This window comes from Leptodactylus fuscus, chromosome 1 (assembly GCF_031893055.1).
Source record: "Leptodactylus fuscus isolate aLepFus1 chromosome 1, aLepFus1.hap2, whole genome shotgun sequence".
Taxonomy (NCBI): domain Eukaryota; kingdom Metazoa; phylum Chordata; class Amphibia; order Anura; family Leptodactylidae; genus Leptodactylus; species Leptodactylus fuscus.
This window is the reverse complement of record NC_134265.1, coordinates 67,081,431-67,103,711: the sequence shown is the minus strand read 5'-3', so window position 1 is coordinate 67,103,711 and position 22,281 is coordinate 67,081,431. Positions and strand designations below refer to the sequence as shown.

The following is a 22,281-nucleotide window of genomic DNA, read 5'->3' as shown; positions in this document are numbered from 1 at the left end:
ATGAGACAAAAGTAGAGCTTTTTGGGAAAAGGCATCAACATAGAGTTTACAGGGGAAAAAAAAGAGGCTTTCAAAAAAAAGAACACGGTCCCTACAGTCAAACATGGCGGAGGTTCCCTGATGTTTTGGGGTTGCTTTGCTGCCTCTGGCACTGGACTGCTTAACCGTGTGCATGGCATTATGAAGTCTGAAGGCTACCAACAAATTTTGCAGCATAATGTAGGGCCCAGTGTGAGAAATCTGGGTGTCCCTCAGAGGTCATGGGTCTTCCAGCAGGACAATGAGCCAAAACACACTTCAAAAAGCACTAGAAAATGGTTTGAGAGAAAGCACTGGAGACTTCTAAAGTGGCCAGCAATGAGTCCAGACCTGAATCCAATAGAACACCTGTGGAGAGATCTCTTGATGGCAGTTTGGAGAAGGCCTCCTTCACATCTCAGGGACCTGGAGCAGTTTGCCAAAGAAGAATGGTCTAAAATTCCAGCAGAGCCTTGTAAGAAACTCATTGATGGTTACCGGAAGCGGTTGTTCGCAGTTATTATGGCTAAAGGTTGTGCTACCAAGTATTAGGCTGAGGGTGCCAATACTTTTGTTTGGCCCATTTTTGGAGTTTTGTGTAAAATGATCAATGATTTGACTTTTTTTTCATTCTCTTTTTTTCATGTTTTTTCAAGCAAAATAAATGAAGATAATAATACCAAAGAGTTTGTGCTTGCAATCATTTTCTGGAAGAGAATGAGTATTATCTGACAGAATTGCAGGGGTGCCAATACTTTTGGCCAACACTGTATAAGGGATAAGTGTCTATGGTGGGGAAAAATTCTTAATATAGCCAAGTGCAGGATCAGTTACTGGAAACATATGTCTGTTTTTGTCTCTACTCCTATCTTTGTATATATTTTGCTTTGTGTAATGTTTTCTGACAATAGCAAAATGAAGTTGTTAAAATATAAATTAGGAATATAACATTTTCTTGCACAGAATTAGTGTTTCCTAAGAGCATGTAAGCCACTAATGCACCCCTCACAGCCCCTCAGCAGGCCCTAATGTCATTTCACTTTAGCGTGCCCTGTAAAATCTAATGTTCGTGACCAGTGAAATATTTAGATCACAGTAGCCCATGGTTAGCATAGTGTGCAGCCCTATATTCTCCTGAAATCTGTCCTTTGATTTTACTTACTGTAGAAAGCTAATAACCTGGGCCCATGCTTAGTATTCATTATAATGCTAAATTATATGGATGACTAAATAATACAAATGTTCCTATGGCTGTAGGCAAGAGTCCTGCACCGCAGGGTGCATGAGCAAAGCAACTCGTGATTCATCTACAGTTAAGGTCTTTTTCCTGCATGTACTGGAGGATGACTACCCTAAGGCCGGGTTCACACAATGTATTTTGGTTCGCAATGTGGAACGTAGATGCCGCGGGAGCTTTTGCGTGCCGTATACGCTCCCATTGTTTTCAATGGGAGCCGGTACCGTATATGCGGCGCTATTTTGCGGCCGTGATTTTGCGGCCATTGAAAACAATGGGAGTGTATACGGCCCGCAAAAGCTCCCGCGGCGTCTACGTTCCACATTACGAACCAAAATACATCGTGTGAACCCAGCCTAATGCAGTTTTTACTTTCAGAAAGGACAGAGATGCTGTCTTGTCCCTGGACCAGAAAACCAGTCCTGATGAAAGTCCACCTGTTTATGAATTGTAATGCGATTTTTTGCTTAAAGCTAGGTTCACATCTGCGTTGGAATCTACGCCACAGGAATCCGTTTAAAATTGGTGGAAAAAAAAGTTCTTCACAGAGGTCCAGTTTTATACTGAAATGGGTTGATCGCAGGTAACCAATTTATTTAGCAGATGGGCTTCCGTCTTTTGGGTCCCCATGCGTACCTGAACGACGGACAGCTTAGCGCTAGTATGAATCTAGTTCAAGGTGTGTTTGTCTGTGAGGGGTGGAGGGGGTTACAATCTCAGTCTGCAAGTGGTATTTACTAATATGGAAAAAAGGGTAATTTTTTTTATAATAAGAACACAACTTCAGGGTTTTGAATTGTTTCTTAAAGCCAGTACTAGGAGTAGATTAAAAACAATAGAATCATGGTGTCATCTGTCCTTCTAAGGGGGCGTTCACAGTGTCCGACAGCTAGTGTCAGATGCTAATGTCCACACAAGATTTTAGCATCGGACACTAGCTGTGTTACAATTTGCATTATTTTAAATGGGACATCATGTAGTGTCCTTTACTGTCCGTGTGTGTCCTTAAGTGTCCGTTTACAAAGATGTCTGATTTTTCAAGCGGACAGCTAAATCCTACATGTAGGACACACACAGACACTAAAGGACACTACATAATATCCCATTTAAAATAATGCAAATTTCAACGGACACAGCTAGTGCCCAATGCTAAAATCTTGCACGGACATTAGCATCCGACACTAGCTGTCGGACACCGACGCTAGCGTGAACCTAGCTTTATGCTTTATGATCCACAACTGGTCTTGACTTCTAAAACTATATTCATCCAAAAACATATATACCGTATTTTTCGGACTATAAGACGCACCTAGGTTTTAGAGGAAAATAGGGAAAAAAAATTTTGAAGCAAAAAATGGTAAAATATTTAATATATGGGAGTTGTAGTTTTGCAACAGCTGCAAGGCCACATTGACAGGTGACCCTGCAGCTGTACGGGGATGCATAGAGTGTTTTTTTTGCGGGGCCAGCTGTACTTTTTAGTTATACCATTTTGGGGAATATCTATTGCTTAGATCACCTTGTATTGAAAAAAAACCCGGTGGTTTATGATATATATATATATATATATATATATATATATATATATATATATATATGTATATTTATATATTTTTTTTTTTTCTAGGGACAGGAGGTGATTTAGAACTTTTATTTATATTTTTAAAGCTTTTTTTTTTTTTTTTTTTTTTTTACTATTTTATTCCCCCCCCGGGGGCTTGAACCTGCGGTCACTTGATTGCAAGTCCCATAGACGGCAATACAACTGTATTGCCGTCTATGGGACATTCTGTCTATTAGTATTACGGCTGGTCATAGAGACCAGCCGCAATACTAATACAGCAGTGACAGGCCTGGGAGCCTCATTAGGCTCCCGGCTGTCACCCGAACATCGCCGCGCAGGAACCGGCCTGCAACTTCACAGGTACGGGGCCGGTGGGGACCGGCCCCGGGGGAGAAGGGGCCACCGATACTGACCCGGCATCCGCTGTAATAGAGAGGCGGATGCCAGGGAGGGATAGACGCTGGCACAGGTGCCGGGGCCTGAGACATCGCTGCACTCCACTGTCCTGCATGAAGCCAGCGGCGGGGGGATGGATGAGCGGAATAGCATCGCTGCTGCTGGCTTCATGCAGGGCAGAGGAGCGCAGCGATGTCTCAGGCCCCGGCGTCTATCCCTTGCCGGCATCCGTCTCTCTAGTACAGCGGATGCCAGGCGCCACATTCGGATTATAAGACGCACCCTTCTTTTCCCCCAAAATTTGGGGGAAAAAAAGTGCGTCTTATAGTCCGAAAAATACGGTATATATAACATATATCCTTCGCTTACCCTTAAGGTCCATTCACACGGAGTAAACGCGTGCTCATTTTGGTACTATACACGTGTAAAGAATACACATGTAAAAATAAGACTCCCATTGACTTCAATGACATTTTTTACACATGTAAAAACCGCAATGCGTTTTTTGACAAGTTTTTTGGCGTGTTTTTTTACACATGGAAAAAATGTAATTGAAGTCAATGGGAGTCTTATTTTTACACGTGTATATTGCCAAAATGAGCGTGCGTTTACTCCGTGTGAATGGACCACTGCGTTCACACAGAGTTTTATGGTCAGGAATTTGGTCAGGAAACTGACTCAAATTCCTCCTCCTAAAAACGCCTCATCATAGGACTGTATGGTGAGGCGTTTTTTGGAGGAGGAATTTGAGTCAGTTTCCTGACCAAACTCCTGACCAAAAAACTCTGTGTGAATGCAGCCTATGGCCTACTACAAATAACGTCTACCATGTTCAGGGCTGTGGAGTCAGTAGGCCAAACCATCAACTTTGACTCCCCAATTTCTCTACTTCTGGTCTGACTCCTTCATAAATAACTGACGGCCATTGTCAGATAAAAGTAATGAAGCTCCTATAATTCAGGAAAAAAAAATAGTGCCTGAATTCCTAATTAAGTAAATATGTAACAAGGTATTTAAAAAAAAAAATCTGAATTTGGTATTGTGGTAATCGTACTGACCCGCTGAATATAGGTAATGTGTCATTTTGAACACTTTTGAATGTCCAAAACATTAAAGAATATGGCACAATTTATTTTTCTACTTCCACCTCATTTTGAATTTTTGGGGCTTTCCGGTATATTGTACATAATATAAAATTACGCCACTATGAAGTACAAATTGTCTTTCAGAAATAAAAAAAAATTGTGACTTTTGAAAGGCCGGAAAGTAAAAATGAAAACGGAAAAAAAAGCAGTATTATTTGTTAGGCAGTGGCACTTGCCAGAGAAGCCTGATGTTTTTCCCATTTTCTATATGTACGTAAACACCAGATACAGAGAAGCGTATTAGGCAGCAGTAATTGCAGCCAAACACTTCCTATAATTTGATATCTCTTTTTTTTAATTGCTTTGAACTGTGTAAATAGACGTCAGTGTGCGCAGTACTGAGGAGTGTGTCAGCAATACACATCATTTCCTTACAGTCACTGTCCCCGAGATCTCCGCTCTGAGAACAGGCTGATATATCAGGGCAGAAAGACTAGACCTTTGTAAAAAGCACCAGATTTATCCCACTGGCTGATGCTGGATAATACACCTGGCACACTGTTAGAGTCTCTAGTCTAAGTTTAAACCAGTTTCCAACAATAAAAACGACAAAATGTTGAAGCGCAGTGTGGCGCCTTACGTCCCGTCCCATTTTCGTAAGCCCTGCCCACGTGTTACACAATGTGCCGAAACTGTTCAGCAGAAAGGACTGAATATATTATCCTGATCACGCCAGTTTTCTGATGTAAAGTGGCAGTTTTGGTCAAAATACCTTGGCCTAACAGAAATACTAAACTCCCACCATCAAAGCAGCGTGAGTTACAGCTGAAATCTGCACTAGTTCCTGGCTGGCGTAAATTTCAGTTCTGGCACACGGGACCATCGAAGACGTGCCATAATTATTAAGTGGCCAAAGCCTCTTAAAGGGAGTCTGTCACCAGAATCCAGAATATCACCCCCGCAAATAGATTAGGGTCGCTTGAAACAAACCTGTATTTCCGTTGTGAATCTCTGCCGCTAGTGCCAAGATATCACTGATTTTGTCTGTATGCAAATGAGCTCTGGGCATTACTGATGCTCCAAAGAGGTAAACAGACACTTACTGCGAAGAGCTGACAACATTATATTGATGACAGTGATATCTCAGCACTGAATCACCTTGGGAATACACCGGGTTAATAGGCTGGGTTCTGGTGATAGACTCTCTATAATAATAGTGGCACATTTCCTAGCAGTGCTCACAATAAGCTGGTCAATAAATGTAAAAAAAAAACAGTTAATAAATGTTTATATAAAACATGTACGACCATTTATTTGGTGCAAATTGCGCCAGAATTCTACGGTATAAATAATAGTTATATAACATGTAGTACTAGCTGGTATATGACTTGCAATCTATTCATGTAGATGCTTTTTATGTTTTTTTCCAGGCTATGAAGCAGCAGGGTGTCAGACAACGTACTGAATCAAAGGAGAATTAATAGGAGTATTTACAAGTAAGTGCTTCATCCATAAAAGGACAAGCAGCCTGGGAAGATGTGACGGGAGGAGGAACTTTTTAGGAAGTTGGAACAGTGAGATGGTTACATCTATTGGAAAAGAATTATAGATATCTACGCTGTACACATCATGTAGATTTGGATCTGTCAGTTATACCTTTTACAGTATATTGTATTAATAGATCCAGCCATTTACGATAAATATATATATATATATATATATATATATATATATATATATATATACAGTGGCGGCCATAAAAATGCACCACTTGTGGATTTTGCCAAATGTACATATAAATCCCTGATATGAATATGAGTCCCTGCAGATGATTTGTATACCTCCTACTAAGAAATCGACTGAAAAATGTACAAAATGTACATGTCCAACATTGCCATTTACTTGTCATCCAAGAGAGAAGAGGATAGAAATGGAAAATGACAAGAAATTATTTTTACTACAAATGGCCGCCACTGTATATATATTGCTGGTACATTAGAGAATAGAGATGAGCGAGTACTGTTCGGATCAGCCGATCCGAACAGCACGCTCGCATAGAAATGAATGGACGTAGCCAGCACGCGGGGGGTTAAGCGGCCGGCCGCCGTCAAAGCGGAAGTACCAGTTGCATCGAATTTCATTTCTATGGAGCGTGCTGTTCGGATCGGCTGATCCGAACAGTACTCGCTCATCTCTATTAGAGAAGTGTTTGCTGGAACTGTAGTGTTGATTTTGCTCATTCTTCTATAGTTACACAGAGGATTAGAATACTGATTACTGTCTTACACCAGTTTCACACTTGCATTGGGGTTTCCAATCTGCTTAAAAAGCAGAAACCCCCATATTCCATAGACTATAATTGGGCCTACCCAGTATCCACCTGAAAAATGCAGAGAGAAAAGTCCTGCTTTAAAGAGCACCTTTCATGTCCTCATACATACAGTATGTGATTTTTATATACTGCTAGAAAGCCGACATTGAGCTGAATTCAGGTCACTGTCAGCTTTCCCAGTATGTTCCCCATGGTTAGAGATATCGATGCTGCTAATCTTAGCACTGTTATCTCCCCACTGTCAGAAGGGCGTCCCTCATAGATCAGAATCATTGCTAGGCTGCGAGGAACACTCCCCTGGCAGTACTTGTCCATAACCCTGTGCTGTCAGAGGGAACGTTCCTCACCGCCCAGCGATGATGCTGAGCTACAATGAACGTCGTTCTGACAGTGGGGAGATATCGGTGCTGAAATTAACGGCACCGATATCTCCAGCCAAGGGTCACATACCAGGAAAGCAGAATTCAGCACACAGTTGGTTTTCTAGCGGTATATAAAACTGTATATGCATGAGTAAATGAAAGGTCTTCTTAAAGTGGAATCAGGGACAGAGTACCTGAACATCAAATGCAGATGTGAACCTAGCTTTACTACATGTGTTTTCTACAGTAATACCACAGCAGCCACTCAAAAAGGTAGGAGTGATTGTATGGTTCACACCGGGGGATTTGGTCAGAAAGGCTATGTCTGGGGAGTTTGGAGAGGAATTTGAAGTGGTCTTCTGCCTCAGATTCCGCTCCCAAATTCCGGCACTGTGGAAAGCTGAATTAGAGCATTTGCTTTCTGACACAAGTTTGATTGCTGAATAGCCTCAGACACAATTGGGTTATCAGCATGTTCCTGTAGCTGTGGACTCTATGGCTGAATCATCCACAGAATCGTTAGGAAGATCCAGAAGGGCGCTTCTTTTTTTCAGCATCCTGAAGGAAAAAGCATCCATTGCTGCCTTTCATTTAAAACAATGGGACGCAGATTCTGGCCAGAATTTGAGCTGATTTTAAGGCGGAATCTGCCTAAAAATCAGATGCAAATTAGACTTTGCAAACCCAGCCTTAGAGGTGCTAAGCCTTAAAGGGGATGCCCAGTATTTGGAGCAACGTCAGGTGTGCTGGGGTGGGTTTAAAAGAAAACCAGAAGTACTTGCATGTCACCAGTGCACCAATATCCTCTCCCGGTCGCCTATCCATCACGTGCCAGGGCTGACAGCACTGGAAGACATGATACTTACATGACTTATGAGACCAATCCGTAGCCTCAGCAGTTGCTGGTAAGAAACCAGTGATGATTATGAGTGTTGTCGCTGGTTCCTCTCCAGTGACCACTGAGGTGACTTATTGTTGTCAGCAGTCATGTAAGCCTCACGTTTTCTGGTGATGCAAGCCCCAGCATGCAACAAAAGAGGGATTGGGAGCGGACTATGCAGGGCTTGGGACAGGTGAGTATACCTACCACTCTGGCACACAGCCTGGAATGTGAAACACCAATCTTGATAAATTCCCCTTTCATGTCTGTATTTTAAACCGCACCCTCTGCCAGCCTGGGAATGCCCATAACAAGAAGCTCATTTTTGTGCGACATATTTGGGAGGTTTTGCACTCTGTGCTAAGCCTTGGTGATTTTAATATGCCTGAGTTACGTTACCGGAGCCAGCCACAAGAGTGTTGCTAATATTGGGCAACCCCTTTAACAATATATAGTGTGTATTTAAAACTTTTATTCTGGGTCTGAGAAAGCTGAGATACATCATTTATTCTTTTGTACAGTAAAGAAATCAGCAGCATGAGATAAAGACCAATGATCCACATCTCACTCCAGCAGACTATACACGTTATATTTTAGCCGTCTGACTGACCCCAACATCAACACTGACAACGATACTGCCCAATTGGAGGGTCACTTTAGCTGTTTCAAAAAAGCTCAGTGAGCCTTTGCCATCAGACATCGAACAAAAATAGTATTTTCATTGCTGCCTGAAATCGCCCATTTCAGCTGACAAAAATATAATGTTTATGGTGAGCTTTAGAGACACGTCCATGAGTCCCCAAGTAATGTACTAATAGAGATACAGACAGTGAGGATCATTTATTGGCTTACTACAGTGTTTCAGCTTATAATAAGCCTTTGCCTAGCTTGTTCATTATGAGCTGAAACCTTGCCTTGGGTCAATAAGGGATCATCTCTGGACTGCTGCCTGTATCCTTATTATTACATTCCCTATAGATAATAATTTGTTACATTGAAATAACTGGGAACACCTGAATACAACATGAATGGCTACAAATGGGAGCAAATTTGACTTGCATTTGCTGGTATTTTTATTATAAGAGGAAGGGGGGTTTCTTTAGAAGTTGTTATTAGGTATTCCTTTAAAGTAGATTAAGTGATACATTAGGCCAGGTTCACACATGACATAAAAAAAAAGGCATAGGTCCCTCAAAAAAAGTATAGAGCTTTGAATTGTGCCTATTCCTTCTAGCAGTGATGGGGGGGATGGTGGGCTGAGAGATCATTGGACTGATGAAATGGGGTCCCACTCCACCAGAAATGTATTTTACTTCTGGCTATAGTATGCAATGGGACATATTTATTAATCTCCAATGCCATGTTTTGTGTAAAAAAAAAAAAAAAAAGTTGAAAGTTTTCTCCATCGTCTGCATTTTCCAAAAAGGGGTTGTGGAGAGGGGCACAATGTGGATGGGGCCAACAATCCCATCAGCTTTATTAGCATTTATGTCATTTGACTAAAAGCAGGCATAGATTTTAGTCCAGGAGCAAGGCCTCGCTGGTGGATGTGTCTCAGAGGCATGCACCTCGTCATATATGAGGCACATCCTCCAGTGGTGCAGGGATTATCGAGACTGATATACTAAGCACTGGAGCGCTGGTCTTGATAACTACACCCCACCTCACCCCCAATATTTCTTTTTTCTCACTTTAAGGAGGACCTGTCATCAACTCTCTTGACCTACATCATATTATAGGCACTGTCATGTCAAGCATTTAGGTGTTTTGCTGTATTATGGAAATACTGCAGGGCTGTACGACCTAATTGAATCCAATTAATTAGCAATTTCATAAAATCATGATTCTCATTTTCATCAGAATTTTGAAATCAATACCAAGGCTGGATTCACACTTGTGTTGGAGTCTATGTAGGAGATTCCACCTCTGAATCTGCCTAAACTTCGTGGAGAGGAAAGTCCTGCAAGGACTTGGTTTGAGTATATAATCGGCTGAAACTTGGCAGACCCCATTATAGTCTATGGGGTCCACGCGTTTACACTTGTAACCACATTTTAAATAGACAGGGTTTCCGTCTTTCCATGCGGACCCAAAGGACAGAAACCTGAACGCTAGTGTAAATCTAGCGTAACCTTACTACGGAGTCTCAGCTTCTTCTCAAGTCAATCATTGGGTGATAGGATGAAAAAGCCTGTATCAAATATATCTGACTCTTCCCTCCTATCTTTCCTCCTATGCCAGCTCACTGAACCTTTCTAGTTTCTTTAAGCAAAACATGAAAATCCAGATTAAAATCAAGAATCGCCCTTAAGCTTGGCAATATTGAGATTTTATTTTTAGAAAAAAATTGCCCAGCCTTATGTTATGTAAAAAATAATGCAAAGTTTATAGTACAGAATAATATTAATACACAAGGTAATGTCACAGTGCAAGAATAATGTCCTTTTCTTGGTTTCTAAATGTTCTCAATTAAATATTCAGTACTGGTTTCCACATATGTTGTATAGTCCATATGTTGTATAGCACAATGGAGTAGCACAGCATGGCCACTAAACAATGTATGTCTACTTTCAGCTCCGTACACTGTGCAGATATCAGCCTACTCCCAGCAATCTGATATTGATGACTTCTCCTAAGGATACACCATCAATATCGAGTCTTGGACAGCCCCTTTAAGTGCTCTGTCACTATTAGTAAAGTACCTACAGTACAGACCAAAAGTTTGGACACACCTTCTCATTCAAAGAGTTTTCTGTATTTTCATGACTATGAACATTGTAGATTCACACTAAAGGCATCAAAACTATGAATTAACACATGTGGAATTATATACTTAACAAAAAAGTGTGAAACGACTGAAAATATCTTATATTCTAGGTTCTTCAAAGTAGCCACCTTTTGCTTTGACTCCTGCTTTGCACACTCTTGGCATGCTATTGATGAGCTTCAAGAGGTAGTCACCGGAAATGGATTTCACTTCACAGATGTGCCCTGTCAGGTTTAATTGGGATTTCTTGCCTTATAAATGGGGTTGGGACCATCAGTTGTGTTGTGCAGAAGTCAGGTGGATACACAGCTGATAGTCCTACAGAATAGACTGTTAGAATTTGTATTATGGCAAGAAAAAAGCAGCTAAGTAAAGAAAAACTTACTTTACTTTAAGAAATGAAGGTCAGTCAGTCCGAAAAATTGGGAAAACTTTTAAAGTGCCCCCAAGTGCAGTTGCAAAAACCATCAAGCGCTACAAATAAACTGGCTCACATGAGGACCGCCCCAGGAAAGGAAGACCAAGAGTCACCTCTGCTGTGGAGGATAGGTTCATCCGAGTCACCAGCCTCAGAAATCGCAGGTTAACAGCAGTTCAGATTAGAGACCAGGTCAATGCCACAGAGTTCTAGCAGCAGACACATCTCTACAACAACTGTTAAGAGGAGACTTTGTGCAGCAGGCCTTCATGGTAAAATAGCTGCTAGAAAACCACTGCTAAGGACAGGCAACAAGCAGAAGAGACTTGTTTGGGCTAAAGAACACAAGGAATGGACATTAGACCAGTGGAAATCTGTGCTTTGGTCTGATGAGTCCAAATTTGAGATCTTTGGTTCCAACCACCGTGTCTTTGTGCGATGCAGAAAAGGTGAACAGATGGACTCTACATGCCTGGTTCCCACCGTGAAGCATGGAGGAGGAGGTGTGATGGTGTGGGGGTGCTTTGCTGGTGACACTGTTGGGGATTTATTCAAAATTGAAGGCATACTGAACCAGCATGGCTACCACAGCATCTTGCTATTCCATCCGGTTTGCATTTAGTTGGACCATCATTTATTTTTCAACAGGACAATGACGGCAAACACACCTCCAGGCTGTATAAGGGCTATTTGACCAAGAAGGAGAGTGATGGGTTGCTACACCAGATGACCTGGCCTCCACAGTCACCAGACCTGAACCAATCGAGATGGTTTGGAGTGAGCTGGTCTGCAGAGTGAAGGCAAAAGGGCCAACAAGTGTTAAGCATCTCTGGGAACTATTTCAAGACTGTTGGAAGACCATTTCAGGTGACTACCTCTTGAAACTCATCAAGAGAATGCCAAAAGTGTGCAATGCAGTAATCAATGCAAAAGGTGGCTACTTTGAAGATCCTAGAATATAAGACATATTTTCAGTTGTTTCACACTTTTATGTTAAGTATACAATTCCACATGTGTTAATTCATAGTTTTGATGCCTTCAGTGTGAATCTACAATGTTCATAGTCATGAAAATACAGAAAACTCTTTGAATGAGAAGGTGTGTCCAAACTTTTGGTCTGTACTGTACATTGTCTGCATCTAGGATATCCTGTATTGCTGTGTCTTTTATCAGAAAACAATATACTTTATTTAAAAAAAAAAAAAAAAAAAGCGACCAGACCAGTCATACAGGTTTGTCGGATTCTTCCATTATCTCTACATCTTTGCACACCACACAGTTTAGTACAGGGTTGGGTTTCAAAATCTAAACATCTTCAATATATCCTACGTCAAAAAGCAGAAGGTATTTTACGGATGGTGAAGGCACATTTTAAACTATAGCAAAGAAAGAGACATGAAACTGCAGCACTGCTGGGATATGAAAATGGTAGCCAAGAACCTTGCAAGCTTTATGTTTGTATACCAGGGGATGAACTTGTGTGCACGAGCCTTAAACTGTAGATGGGAATTTGTGGCCTGTAAGTGCTGGGTAGCAAAAATCTGCATCAAAGGGCAGTACATTTTGTGTAGAAAAACCTATTTTATATGCAGTGAAATTCACATGGAAGAACATGTTTTAGATTATCTGAGAAATTGTAGATTTTTGCTGTGGATTGCAATGGTGCAAATTTGTGAAACATTTATAAAGAACAATGCATGAGCTACTATAGCAGTGATGGCGAACCTTTTTGAGACCGAGTGCCTAAACTGCAACCCAAAACCAAATAAATTATCACGGAGTGCCAACACGGCAATTTAACCTTAAAACTCTGTGGGTCCACAATTGCGGACCCACAAATTACAGTCATGTGACTGGGGCTTTACAGATCTTGTACTGAAAGGTAAAGGTCTCTGCATTCTGTACTTTTAAACAATTAATTTTCACTATTTACATCGCACAGGATCTGTTTTATAGTTACCGTGCAATGTTATTACATCCTGTACTAATTTCACGTCTGCTATAAAACAAATACTGTGTGATATACATAGTGAGGGGACCCCACACAGTACAATCTGCCCCTCAGTGGCCCCCCACACAGTACAATCTGCCCCTCAGTGGCCCCCCACACAGTACAATCTGGCCCACAGTGGCCCCCACACAGGATTATACCTGTATACTCCACAGTAGCCCCCTCCCACACAGCATGAACTGGTCCACAGTAGCCCCCTCCCACACAGCATGAACTGGTCCACAGTAGCCCCCTCCCACACAGCATGAACTGGTCCACAGTAGCCCCCTCCCACACAACATGAACTGGTCCACAGTAGCCCCCTCCCACACAACATGAAATGGTCCACAATAGCCCCCTCCCACACAACATGAAATGGTCCACAGTAGCCCCCTCCCACAGAGCATGAAAGATCCACAGTAGCCCCCTCCTACACAACATGAAATGGTCCACAGTAGCCCCCTCCCACACAACATGAAATGGTCCACAGTAGCCCCCTCCCACACAGCATGAAATGGTCCAGAGTAGCCCCCTCCCACACAACATGAACTGGTCCACAGTAGCCCCCTCCCACAGAGCATGAAAGATCCACAGTAGCAGCATAAAATGGTCCACAGTAGCCCCCTACCCGCACAGCATGAAAGTCTACAGTAGCCCCCTCCCACACAACATGAAAGGTCCACAGTAGCCCCCTCCCATACAGCATAAAATGGTCCACAGTAGCCCCCTACCCACACAGCATGAAAGTCTACAGTAGCCCCCTCCTACACAACATGAAATGTCTACCGTTGCCCCCCTCCCCTGACAGTGCAAACAAACACAATATAGTTACCTGAAGAGCTGCCGGGTGTTCTCTCTTCTGTTCACTGCGCGCGCTGATGACTTACGTCATCACGCCCGCGCTTGTTCAGAGGTCACACTCTGTAGTCAGTGTAGGCCGCGTAGTACGCGTGGCCTACACTGAGCTACACTGACAGCTTTCAGCTGGATGCGCATTTGCACAACCAGCTGAAGGCAGCGATCGCTCACTAACGGGGAATCCTGCATCGGATTCGCCGTTAGTGAGCGATCAGGGCGACAGCACGCGTGCCAGCAGAGGGGGCTCTGCGTGCCCTCTCTGGCACGCGTGCCATTGGTTCGCCATCACTGTACTATAGGATATTATAATGTGTGCAGGGGCCACTATAGGGCATTATAGGGTGTAGCGGGGCCACTATGGGTCATTATACTGTGATGTGGGGCCGCTATAGGGTATTATACTGTGTTGCTGGGCCGCTATAGGGTATTATACTGTGTGGAGGGACCACTATAGGGCATTATATTATGTCAAGGGGCTGCTATAGGACATTATATTGTTTGTAGGGGTCACTATGGGACATTATTGTGTGTGAAGGCCATTGTGGGACATTAAACTGTGTGCACTATGGAACTTTATTCGTAAAGAGGTATAACATTAAGAAAAAAACATACTCGCCTATCCCTGAGGCCAATTCGGTGGTCGCTGGAGATGGATCAATGATGTCACTCAGATACATCACCAGTCCCTCATCAGCAACCATTAAGGCCAATGTGCAGGGGCTTGGGTTCCGAGGACCGAAACACGGTGCATGACCGAACAGGCTGCATCATCGCCAGGGAATATGGTTTTTTTTTTTTTTGTTTTTTAATGATACACCTGCCCCCAGCCCCTCCGGAGTTTGTCCAAATCCTGAGAACCTCTACACTGAGCCCTGACCCCACTGCCTATAACTTTACATAGGATTGCTGTCTTTACATATAAAGCAAACTGTTTTGTATAACAGAAATGTCTGCTTTACATGGAGTGAGAGGCAGCAGTCCTATGTAAGTTAGAGTTTCAGTCTGACATGGTAACTTACATAGGTCTGATGCCTCTCCCTCCACTTAAAGAGGACCTTTCACCGATTTGGGCACAGGCAGTTTTATATACTGCTGGAAAGCTGACAATGCGCTGAATTCAGCGCACTGTCGGCTTTCCCGATCTGTGCCCCGGGTAAAGCGCTATCGGTCCCGGTACCGTAGCGCTTTAGTGTCAGAAGGGCGTTTCTGACAGTTAGCCAGGGACGCCCTTCTGCCCAGCAGCGCCTATCGCGCTGTACTGTGGAGCGGGGAGGAACGCCCCCTCCCTCTCCTGATAATACTCATCTATGGACGAGCTGTGTGATCAGAGGGAGGGGGGAGTTCCTCCGCGCTCCACAGTACAGCGCGATAGGCGCTGCTGGGTAGAAGGTCGTCCCTGGCTAACAGTCAGAAACGCCCTTCTGACACTAAAGTGCTACGGTACCGAGACCGATAGCGCTTTACCCGGGGCACAGATCGGGAAAGCCGACAGTTGGCTGAATTCAGCGCACTGTCGGCTTTCCAGCAGTATATAAAACTGCCTGTGCCCAATCTGATGAAAGGTCCTCTTTAAAGCAATATTGTACAATATTACTTTATACAGGAATACCTTATACAGTTCCTACTTGTAATGACTCTGCCCACTTGCCCTGAGCCTGCCTATAAAATGGGGCCATTTTTATGTTTTTTTCCAGGGCTTCTTTCAGGCCCTAGTCCCCCTTGGATAAGCCCCATATTTTGTTGAACAAGTCGCTGTGATAAATGTAGTGTAAGGCGTGCACACCATTTTTTGACACACATTTCACAAGAATTCAGTTACATTTTTATGAGTAAATCTGCCCCATGGCGATGAGCTGGAGGTGAATTTATTGTAGAACATGTAGGAATGTTTTATATGTCATATTGTTGCTGTATATTCTTTACCTCACCATCTGTGTATGTATACAGTGGATATCACACAGACTCATAGTAGGTCTGGAAAAGAATCGCAGCAGGTCCAGTACTACTTTATCCGAATTTGACAGCCTCCCTTTTTCCGCAGACTTATATAGAGTAAATGCATGAAAAGTTGTGCATTTGTTGTGAGGGAATTTTTCACACAGCTGTCTGAACAAGGCCTAAGATTGACCTTATATACAGCAGCTGGTATCTCTGCATGTGAGAATGTTTTGGGGACTTGGGATTGACCACATTGATCTATGACAGGCGGTGTACTATAGATAGACTATTATATCACTATGCTGTAGGCCCACGCTGGAGCACGGCCATCAGTTCCTGTGTATTCAGCAGCTGGAGAGTGAAAGTGAAAGTGCACGGAGCTGCTTTCTGAGTGACTTGTGAAGACGTTGTGCTGTGGAGGAGCCATTACTGTTGTCCTCATGTATTCTACATGATGTATACAGCCTGAAGATTTCGCTATAGCAGGCCTTACTGTCTCCTTAGGGTGCAGGTGTGTATCTATGACCCTTATCACTATGTCCTATAAGCAGCAGCTGTTACAGTAATTCCTTGCTTCTCTAGATCCTGGTTGCTTTTACTTTTATTTTTTCATTTCTTTAGCTTCGATATCTGCATTTTTATAGTACTGCGGGAAGAATCTGCCCACACACAGATCTAGCAGTGCTGAATGTGCGCATCGTTCTTGGAATATGGCGTTTGGCTTACCTCTTACTATTTACAGTGAATCCTGATTTCATGATGGATTGTGCCAGATGGCATACCCGGTACTGCTGCATCTGACTTATCCAGCACTGCTACATCTGTGAGGTGTGTGTGGCCCTTATTCAGGTGTGAATAGTAGACAATCCAGGACACTCCTTTTATTGCTGCGGCTTTATTTCCGTGTTTCAGTGTATCTTCTGTAATGGCTGTGCTTGTATTATGTATATAAATAGGATTGTCAGACCTGTTCAGAACCGGGTGTGTAACTTGAAGTGCTTTCTCATTTCACAAGGGGAAGTTCATTTCTTGATCTGCATGTTTTACATTTACAGGAAACAAAATGGCTGACTGCTTTTGTCATTTTGACCTCTGATGGCCGCCTCTCGTATCATATCATTACCAGACTGGCTGGCTTATTCAGATCACATTGCATTGTGGTTATTGGAAATCCCCAGGTCTGTCATGCTGTAACTGTAAGACCTGGTGTACTCTGTAGTGCTGAGTGTCTTATATATAGGTCTGTGACTTGTCTGTGGATAGATAAACTACGGTATTATCTGTGTGTGTGTAATGTAATATGGACCATAACGTGTCTATAGAATTAAAAGATTTACTGTATCTCAGGACATCTCTAGTTTTTATATGGTGGCATACAAAAAGTTATTTTGTCAGCTTCTGTACAAACGCAATGGGAAACAAATTTGTGGCGTGCTCCGTCAGACAAAAAGTGTTGCGGTATTGACTTGTGCAGGCCTCACAAGTCAATCTGTTGTAATGTCAGAGCTTTAGCACCAAAAAAGAACACTGTCATGGAGTGCCAAACAAATACCAGGGTGTTGTACATATAATACTCTCAGCAGTGGTAACCAAATACCACAGTACAGTACAGAACACACAATAACTGTAGCAACACCAGATACCACAATGCAGTACAAAATACATCCCCAACATTGTGGAATACTGGTATCCACCAGAAACACCACAGTGCAACACAAAATACTTTACAGAAACAACCCAGTGCAGCACATCTCAAAGACAAACAAATATCACTGTGCAAGACAAAATACCCCCAAAGAAGCGCTAAACACCATAGCGGAGCAGCACATCTCATCCAACAGCGCTAAATACCACCGTGCCGCACAAAATACCTAAAGTGAAGCATCAAGCACCACAGTACAACATTGATGGTAGAACATTGATATCCAGACTTCCCCTTTTCTAGTGGTAGGTACAGTCCCCACTTTCCACCTATAGCCCATTGGCAGCAGCATTCTCCACAGATAAAATCTTCTAAGCTGGCAGCAAATCATTCCCAATTTCACACCCGCCACACTCTCAGGAGCCCCCTCACAGCAGAGAGAGGGGAGTAGATAGGAGAGGTGCCTTGTAAAAAAATTGTATCTGATCTGTTACTGGGTGAAGGACCTGTGGTGGTGATGTTATCTCAGGTCCTTCAGACTTTACTGATATTGCAAGTCTGACATTATTAGTGCAGTTTCCGCTTTCCAGTCCCTGCTTTGTGCCTGCCTCACTGCTGTAGAGGCACTGCCCTAGTAGTCACACAGCTTCTATGGATGGTTGGTTGAATAATATGATGGTGTGATACTGTGGCACAAGATTGGAGTAAAGTAGGGGCAACATGGCGGCTCAGTGGTTAGCACTGCAGCCTTGCAGCACTGGAGTCCTGGGTTGGAATCCCACCAGGAACTACATCTGCAAGGAGTTTGTATGTTCTCCCTGTATTTGTGTGGATTTCCTCCCATTCTACAAAGACATACTGATAGGAAAAAAAATGTACATTGTGAGCCCTATATGGGGGCTCACAATCTACAAAAAAATTAAAAAATTTGGGGCAAAGTTCTTCTGTAATGGTGTTCTGTAAATTAAAGCTTAGGCACATCTGTGATGGAGTCTCAGTTGGAGACTCCACCATAGAAACTGCCAAAAATTGGCAGATGGGGGACTTTTCTCTTCGCCGGTTTTAATTTTGAAACAGCAGACACCCAGCTGACCCAAGTATACTCAATGCGGTCCGCCAGTGTCCATGTGTAACCTCTAAAACAGTGATTCAGCTCTCCATTGGCAGAGACCGTTGCAGATGTGAACTTAGACCTACATTTCCTTTTGTAGTCAATGAATGGAAATATTCTTTATGTACAGGCCTGATACTTCTCATTACTAAGGAATTGCTATACAATCTACGTTTCCCTAAAGAGAACATGTATAGTGATACAGCTTTCCCATCTAGGCAGATCACATACGTCAGTGAACAGAGGCCGTAGGAATCCCTAATACAGAGCTGTGTGGCCTGGGTATGCTGCCGTATGTAAGGCAATATTCTTCCCTAGAAGCAGAAATTTCCTCTAATGGAGATCAAACATATAAGAAATGGGAGTCAATGGAAGGTAGAGTGGAGGCCTCTTGTATCTGTAACATGGCCCGGTGGTCTATGGTGTTACTACTAAATCCTTGCAGTGATGGCCGATGATTCTTTGGTTTACTCTACATTCCTACATGATAATGAACTGTCTTTGGAAATATTTTTTTTCATATTGTGTTTTAATCCATAAACAACATTTATTGAAGCATGACACACATACATAATGTTATGGTCTATGTTAAGGTTTTTTTTTTGTGAATTCTGCTGTGTTGTTCTTTCAGGTTCCAGTATCTCAACGTCATTCATTTGGAAAACATCCATATAGGTGAAGGTAACAATGATTCTTCTTTTCCATCCTGGAATCTTATTCTTCTTATGGACATTTTACTCCGTAGCTCAGGCAACTGACAACTCCAAAGATGCCGACAACTCTAAGGACGCCTTCCCCTGGAAAGATCTTAGGTTACCAAAATATGTCACACCTTTGCACTATGACCTCTCCATACATCCGAATTTAACTACAATGACATTTGCCGGCCTTGCCAAGATCACAGTTGTGGTAAGACAGCAAACTAACGCTGTCATTCTGCATAGCAGGCACCTGGTCATAACCAAGACAAGTTTGGAAAGAAAAAAGGCAACTGGACTTGTACAAGAAGCTGCACACCTTCTGGAGCGTCCTGCAAGTGAACAAATAGCACTTGTAGCCTCTGATCCACTGAGCCCTGGGGAGAACTATACGTTCTATATTACATACAATGCCAACCTTTCTGACAGTTTCCATGGGTTTTATAAAGGCTCTTATAGAGCTCCAGATGGTGAGATCAGGTAATCCTGCTTTCAATATGTTTACCATGTGATGGCTCAATGAAATAGACATATAGAATACATTATTTAACAAACTATCGCTGCATTCACATCTGTGCTTTGACTATGCTCTTCTGGTACATTGAAGGATCAGAACAACAGAAAAATGGACAGTAATGAATCCCGAAAATAATGGCCTTGAGCTGAACCCAAGGGACCACATTGACTATAATGGAGTCTGTCACCTTTTTTTTTTATAAATCGCATTTTGTCTGGTAATTACTGACAGATCTGTGCTAGATGGACATCCGGTAGAGATGTGAATGTCAGTGTATAGATACCTTTAGTTTGCTGGTACTAGGATTAAAATGTTTGATAATTTCATTGTAAGCTTTCAGTATATACAGGTATTGCTGTTAAAGGGAACCTGTCAGGGCAAACCGCCCACTGGTCCTTTATGGAGTGGCAGTGTAGTGTCTCAAATCTCATTGCTATAAGGCCATATATGCCCCCACTAAAATTACAGTGGCTATATACTCAATCTGTCACTGTTCTCCTCATGTTGGAACAGTTTCTCAGTGAAGCCAAAGGAGTGCACCTCACCTTCAGTGCGTATGTGCCAAAATTCCAGCACATGTGTAGTGAACTGTTGCAGGTCCTAGATTTAGAGATATCACTGGTTAAAGCAGAGCTGCATATACTCGCACTTTCACTTTAAAAGAAGTCTATGGTAATAGACTTTGGTCTTTGGTAATAATGATTGTTCACTAAACACACGTAGGAATAGCCTTTAGAAAGGCTATTCTAGCCCTACCTCTCTTTTAGTGCTCTCCACCATTTTTTAAATAAATAGTTTTTTCCAGATTTGTTAATGAAACACAGGCAGTGTTTCCCCCTGTGCTCCGAGCACAGCATCGTCATACCCCCTGAATACCGCCTCCTGGGCTATTGCATCATGCCTCCTTCGAGCAGATGAGCTGTCCATCTTCACTACATAAGCTGCCCGACACTGTCTTCAGTGGGATCCAAATCACGCATGCGCTGTCAACTTGGCCACTTCAGGTTCAGACCGAGCCTACATGCTCCTCCGGCTATCTTTATTCTATTCCTACATGAGCGTACTGGGCAGACAATTTTTTGCCTCCAATTCAGGAGGTAGAATCTACCTGAAGATACATTTAAAAAAAAAGGTCTGTTAGTGCTATTCATGGGTTAATAAGTGCACCCAAATACCTTTAGCAGTGTTTTGAGTGTTTACTTGGTGTAGCTTCCTGCTGCAATGCATTCTGGTAGTTGTTGGCTCTCCCTCTCACTTCTCCCTCTCTAACATCCCCTCCCAGTAGTTATCCTACCCACTGCTAGCCCTTCCCAACTAACTCGGCCCACCTTCCTATGCCATTATACTTGCCTGTCTTCTTCCTGTCCAGACTTCCTTCTGCAGGGAACGACTCCTTCTCTTTTCTTCTTTGATTCTGCCAGTGCCTGCACAGCAGTCCCAGCACTGTGCTGTAGCCTTCACTCCATCTCTCCTTCGGGCTCCCACGCTTTTGCAATAGACATGGAGTATCGGCTACAGAGCAAAGCTGGGACTCCTGCTCTCTTGCGCACACACGGGCAGACGTCACAGAAGGAGGAGAGGCCGTTCCTCACACAAGGAAGTCTGGAAGGGAGATGGGATGAGTAGAAGTTACGATCCGTTTTCTGGAAATGGGGAAGCGGATTGTTACCAGATAATCAGAAAATGTTCCTGGGGCGGCCAGGGATCTGGGTAACTATAACTTTTTATAAGTTATGTCATTTAGAAAGTAGCTGGGGGGAGGGTGTTTAGACTAGTGTAGGAATTTCTATTTATCCCAGACAACCCCTTTACTTTTCAGGCAGATTCCGTCACAAAATCAATTCCAAGTTTCTCTGTGTAAATAGACGCTTAAACTGAGCAGTAACTAAGTGCGGTTACATATCTCGGCTCTGACACCATTCAATTTGCGGTTGAACCCTTTAGACCCCAGCGCTGAAGATCCCTTATGATCGAGTGTCTTCTTTATACAGCTAACACATCATAAAATTCACCTATGTTATTACAGCTTTATGTTGTTAGATTATAATATATATCTTTCATACTATAACAACCATATGATCTCTTTTTGTCAGGGTGCTTGCGTCAACCCAATTTGAGCCTACAGCAGCACGTATGGCCTTCCCATGTTTCGATGAACCTGCCTTTAAAGCCAGTTTTTCCATTAAAATCCGAAGGGAAGCAAAGCACAGTGCCGTGTCCAATATGCCCATAGTAAGTGTTTTCTTATTGCTATATCTACAATTCACAAAAACAAATACTATAGGTGACATAACCAATATGGCCATTTATGGCTTAGGCTAGGTTCCCATTAGCATTGCCCAACCATTATTCTGGTCCATTGGAGAACCTGAACCACAGAGAAGCGGACCCCAAATAAAACAGATACACACATAATCCGATGGATCCCATTGATTATAATGGCGTCTGTCAGGAGTCTGTTGTTTTAA

General features: G+C 42.8%; 1 protein-coding gene across 4 annotated transcripts in view; it reads left to right on the top strand.

The window, feature by feature from the left end:
• The window catches only part of ERAP1 (endoplasmic reticulum aminopeptidase 1), a 46,159-nt gene that overhangs the window by 5,918 nt on the left and 17,960 nt on the right, over positions 1-22,281 (top strand). Inside the window, exons 3-6 of one of the 4 annotated variants that reach the window (XM_075271809.1) lie at positions 1,729-1,838; positions 5,731-5,796; positions 19,230-19,776; positions 21,907-22,045. In XM_075271809.1, coding sequence (XP_075127910.1) covers positions 19,286-19,776; positions 21,907-22,045 — 630 coding nt within the window. In that variant the 5' untranslated portion in view covers positions 1,729-1,838; positions 5,731-5,796; positions 19,230-19,285. Of the gene's footprint in view, positions 1-1,728; positions 1,839-5,730; positions 5,797-16,249; positions 16,357-19,229; positions 19,777-21,906; positions 22,046-22,281 lie in introns of those variants that run through there. The other 3 variants (XM_075271817.1, XM_075271826.1, XM_075271833.1) reach the window with 3 other exon arrangements.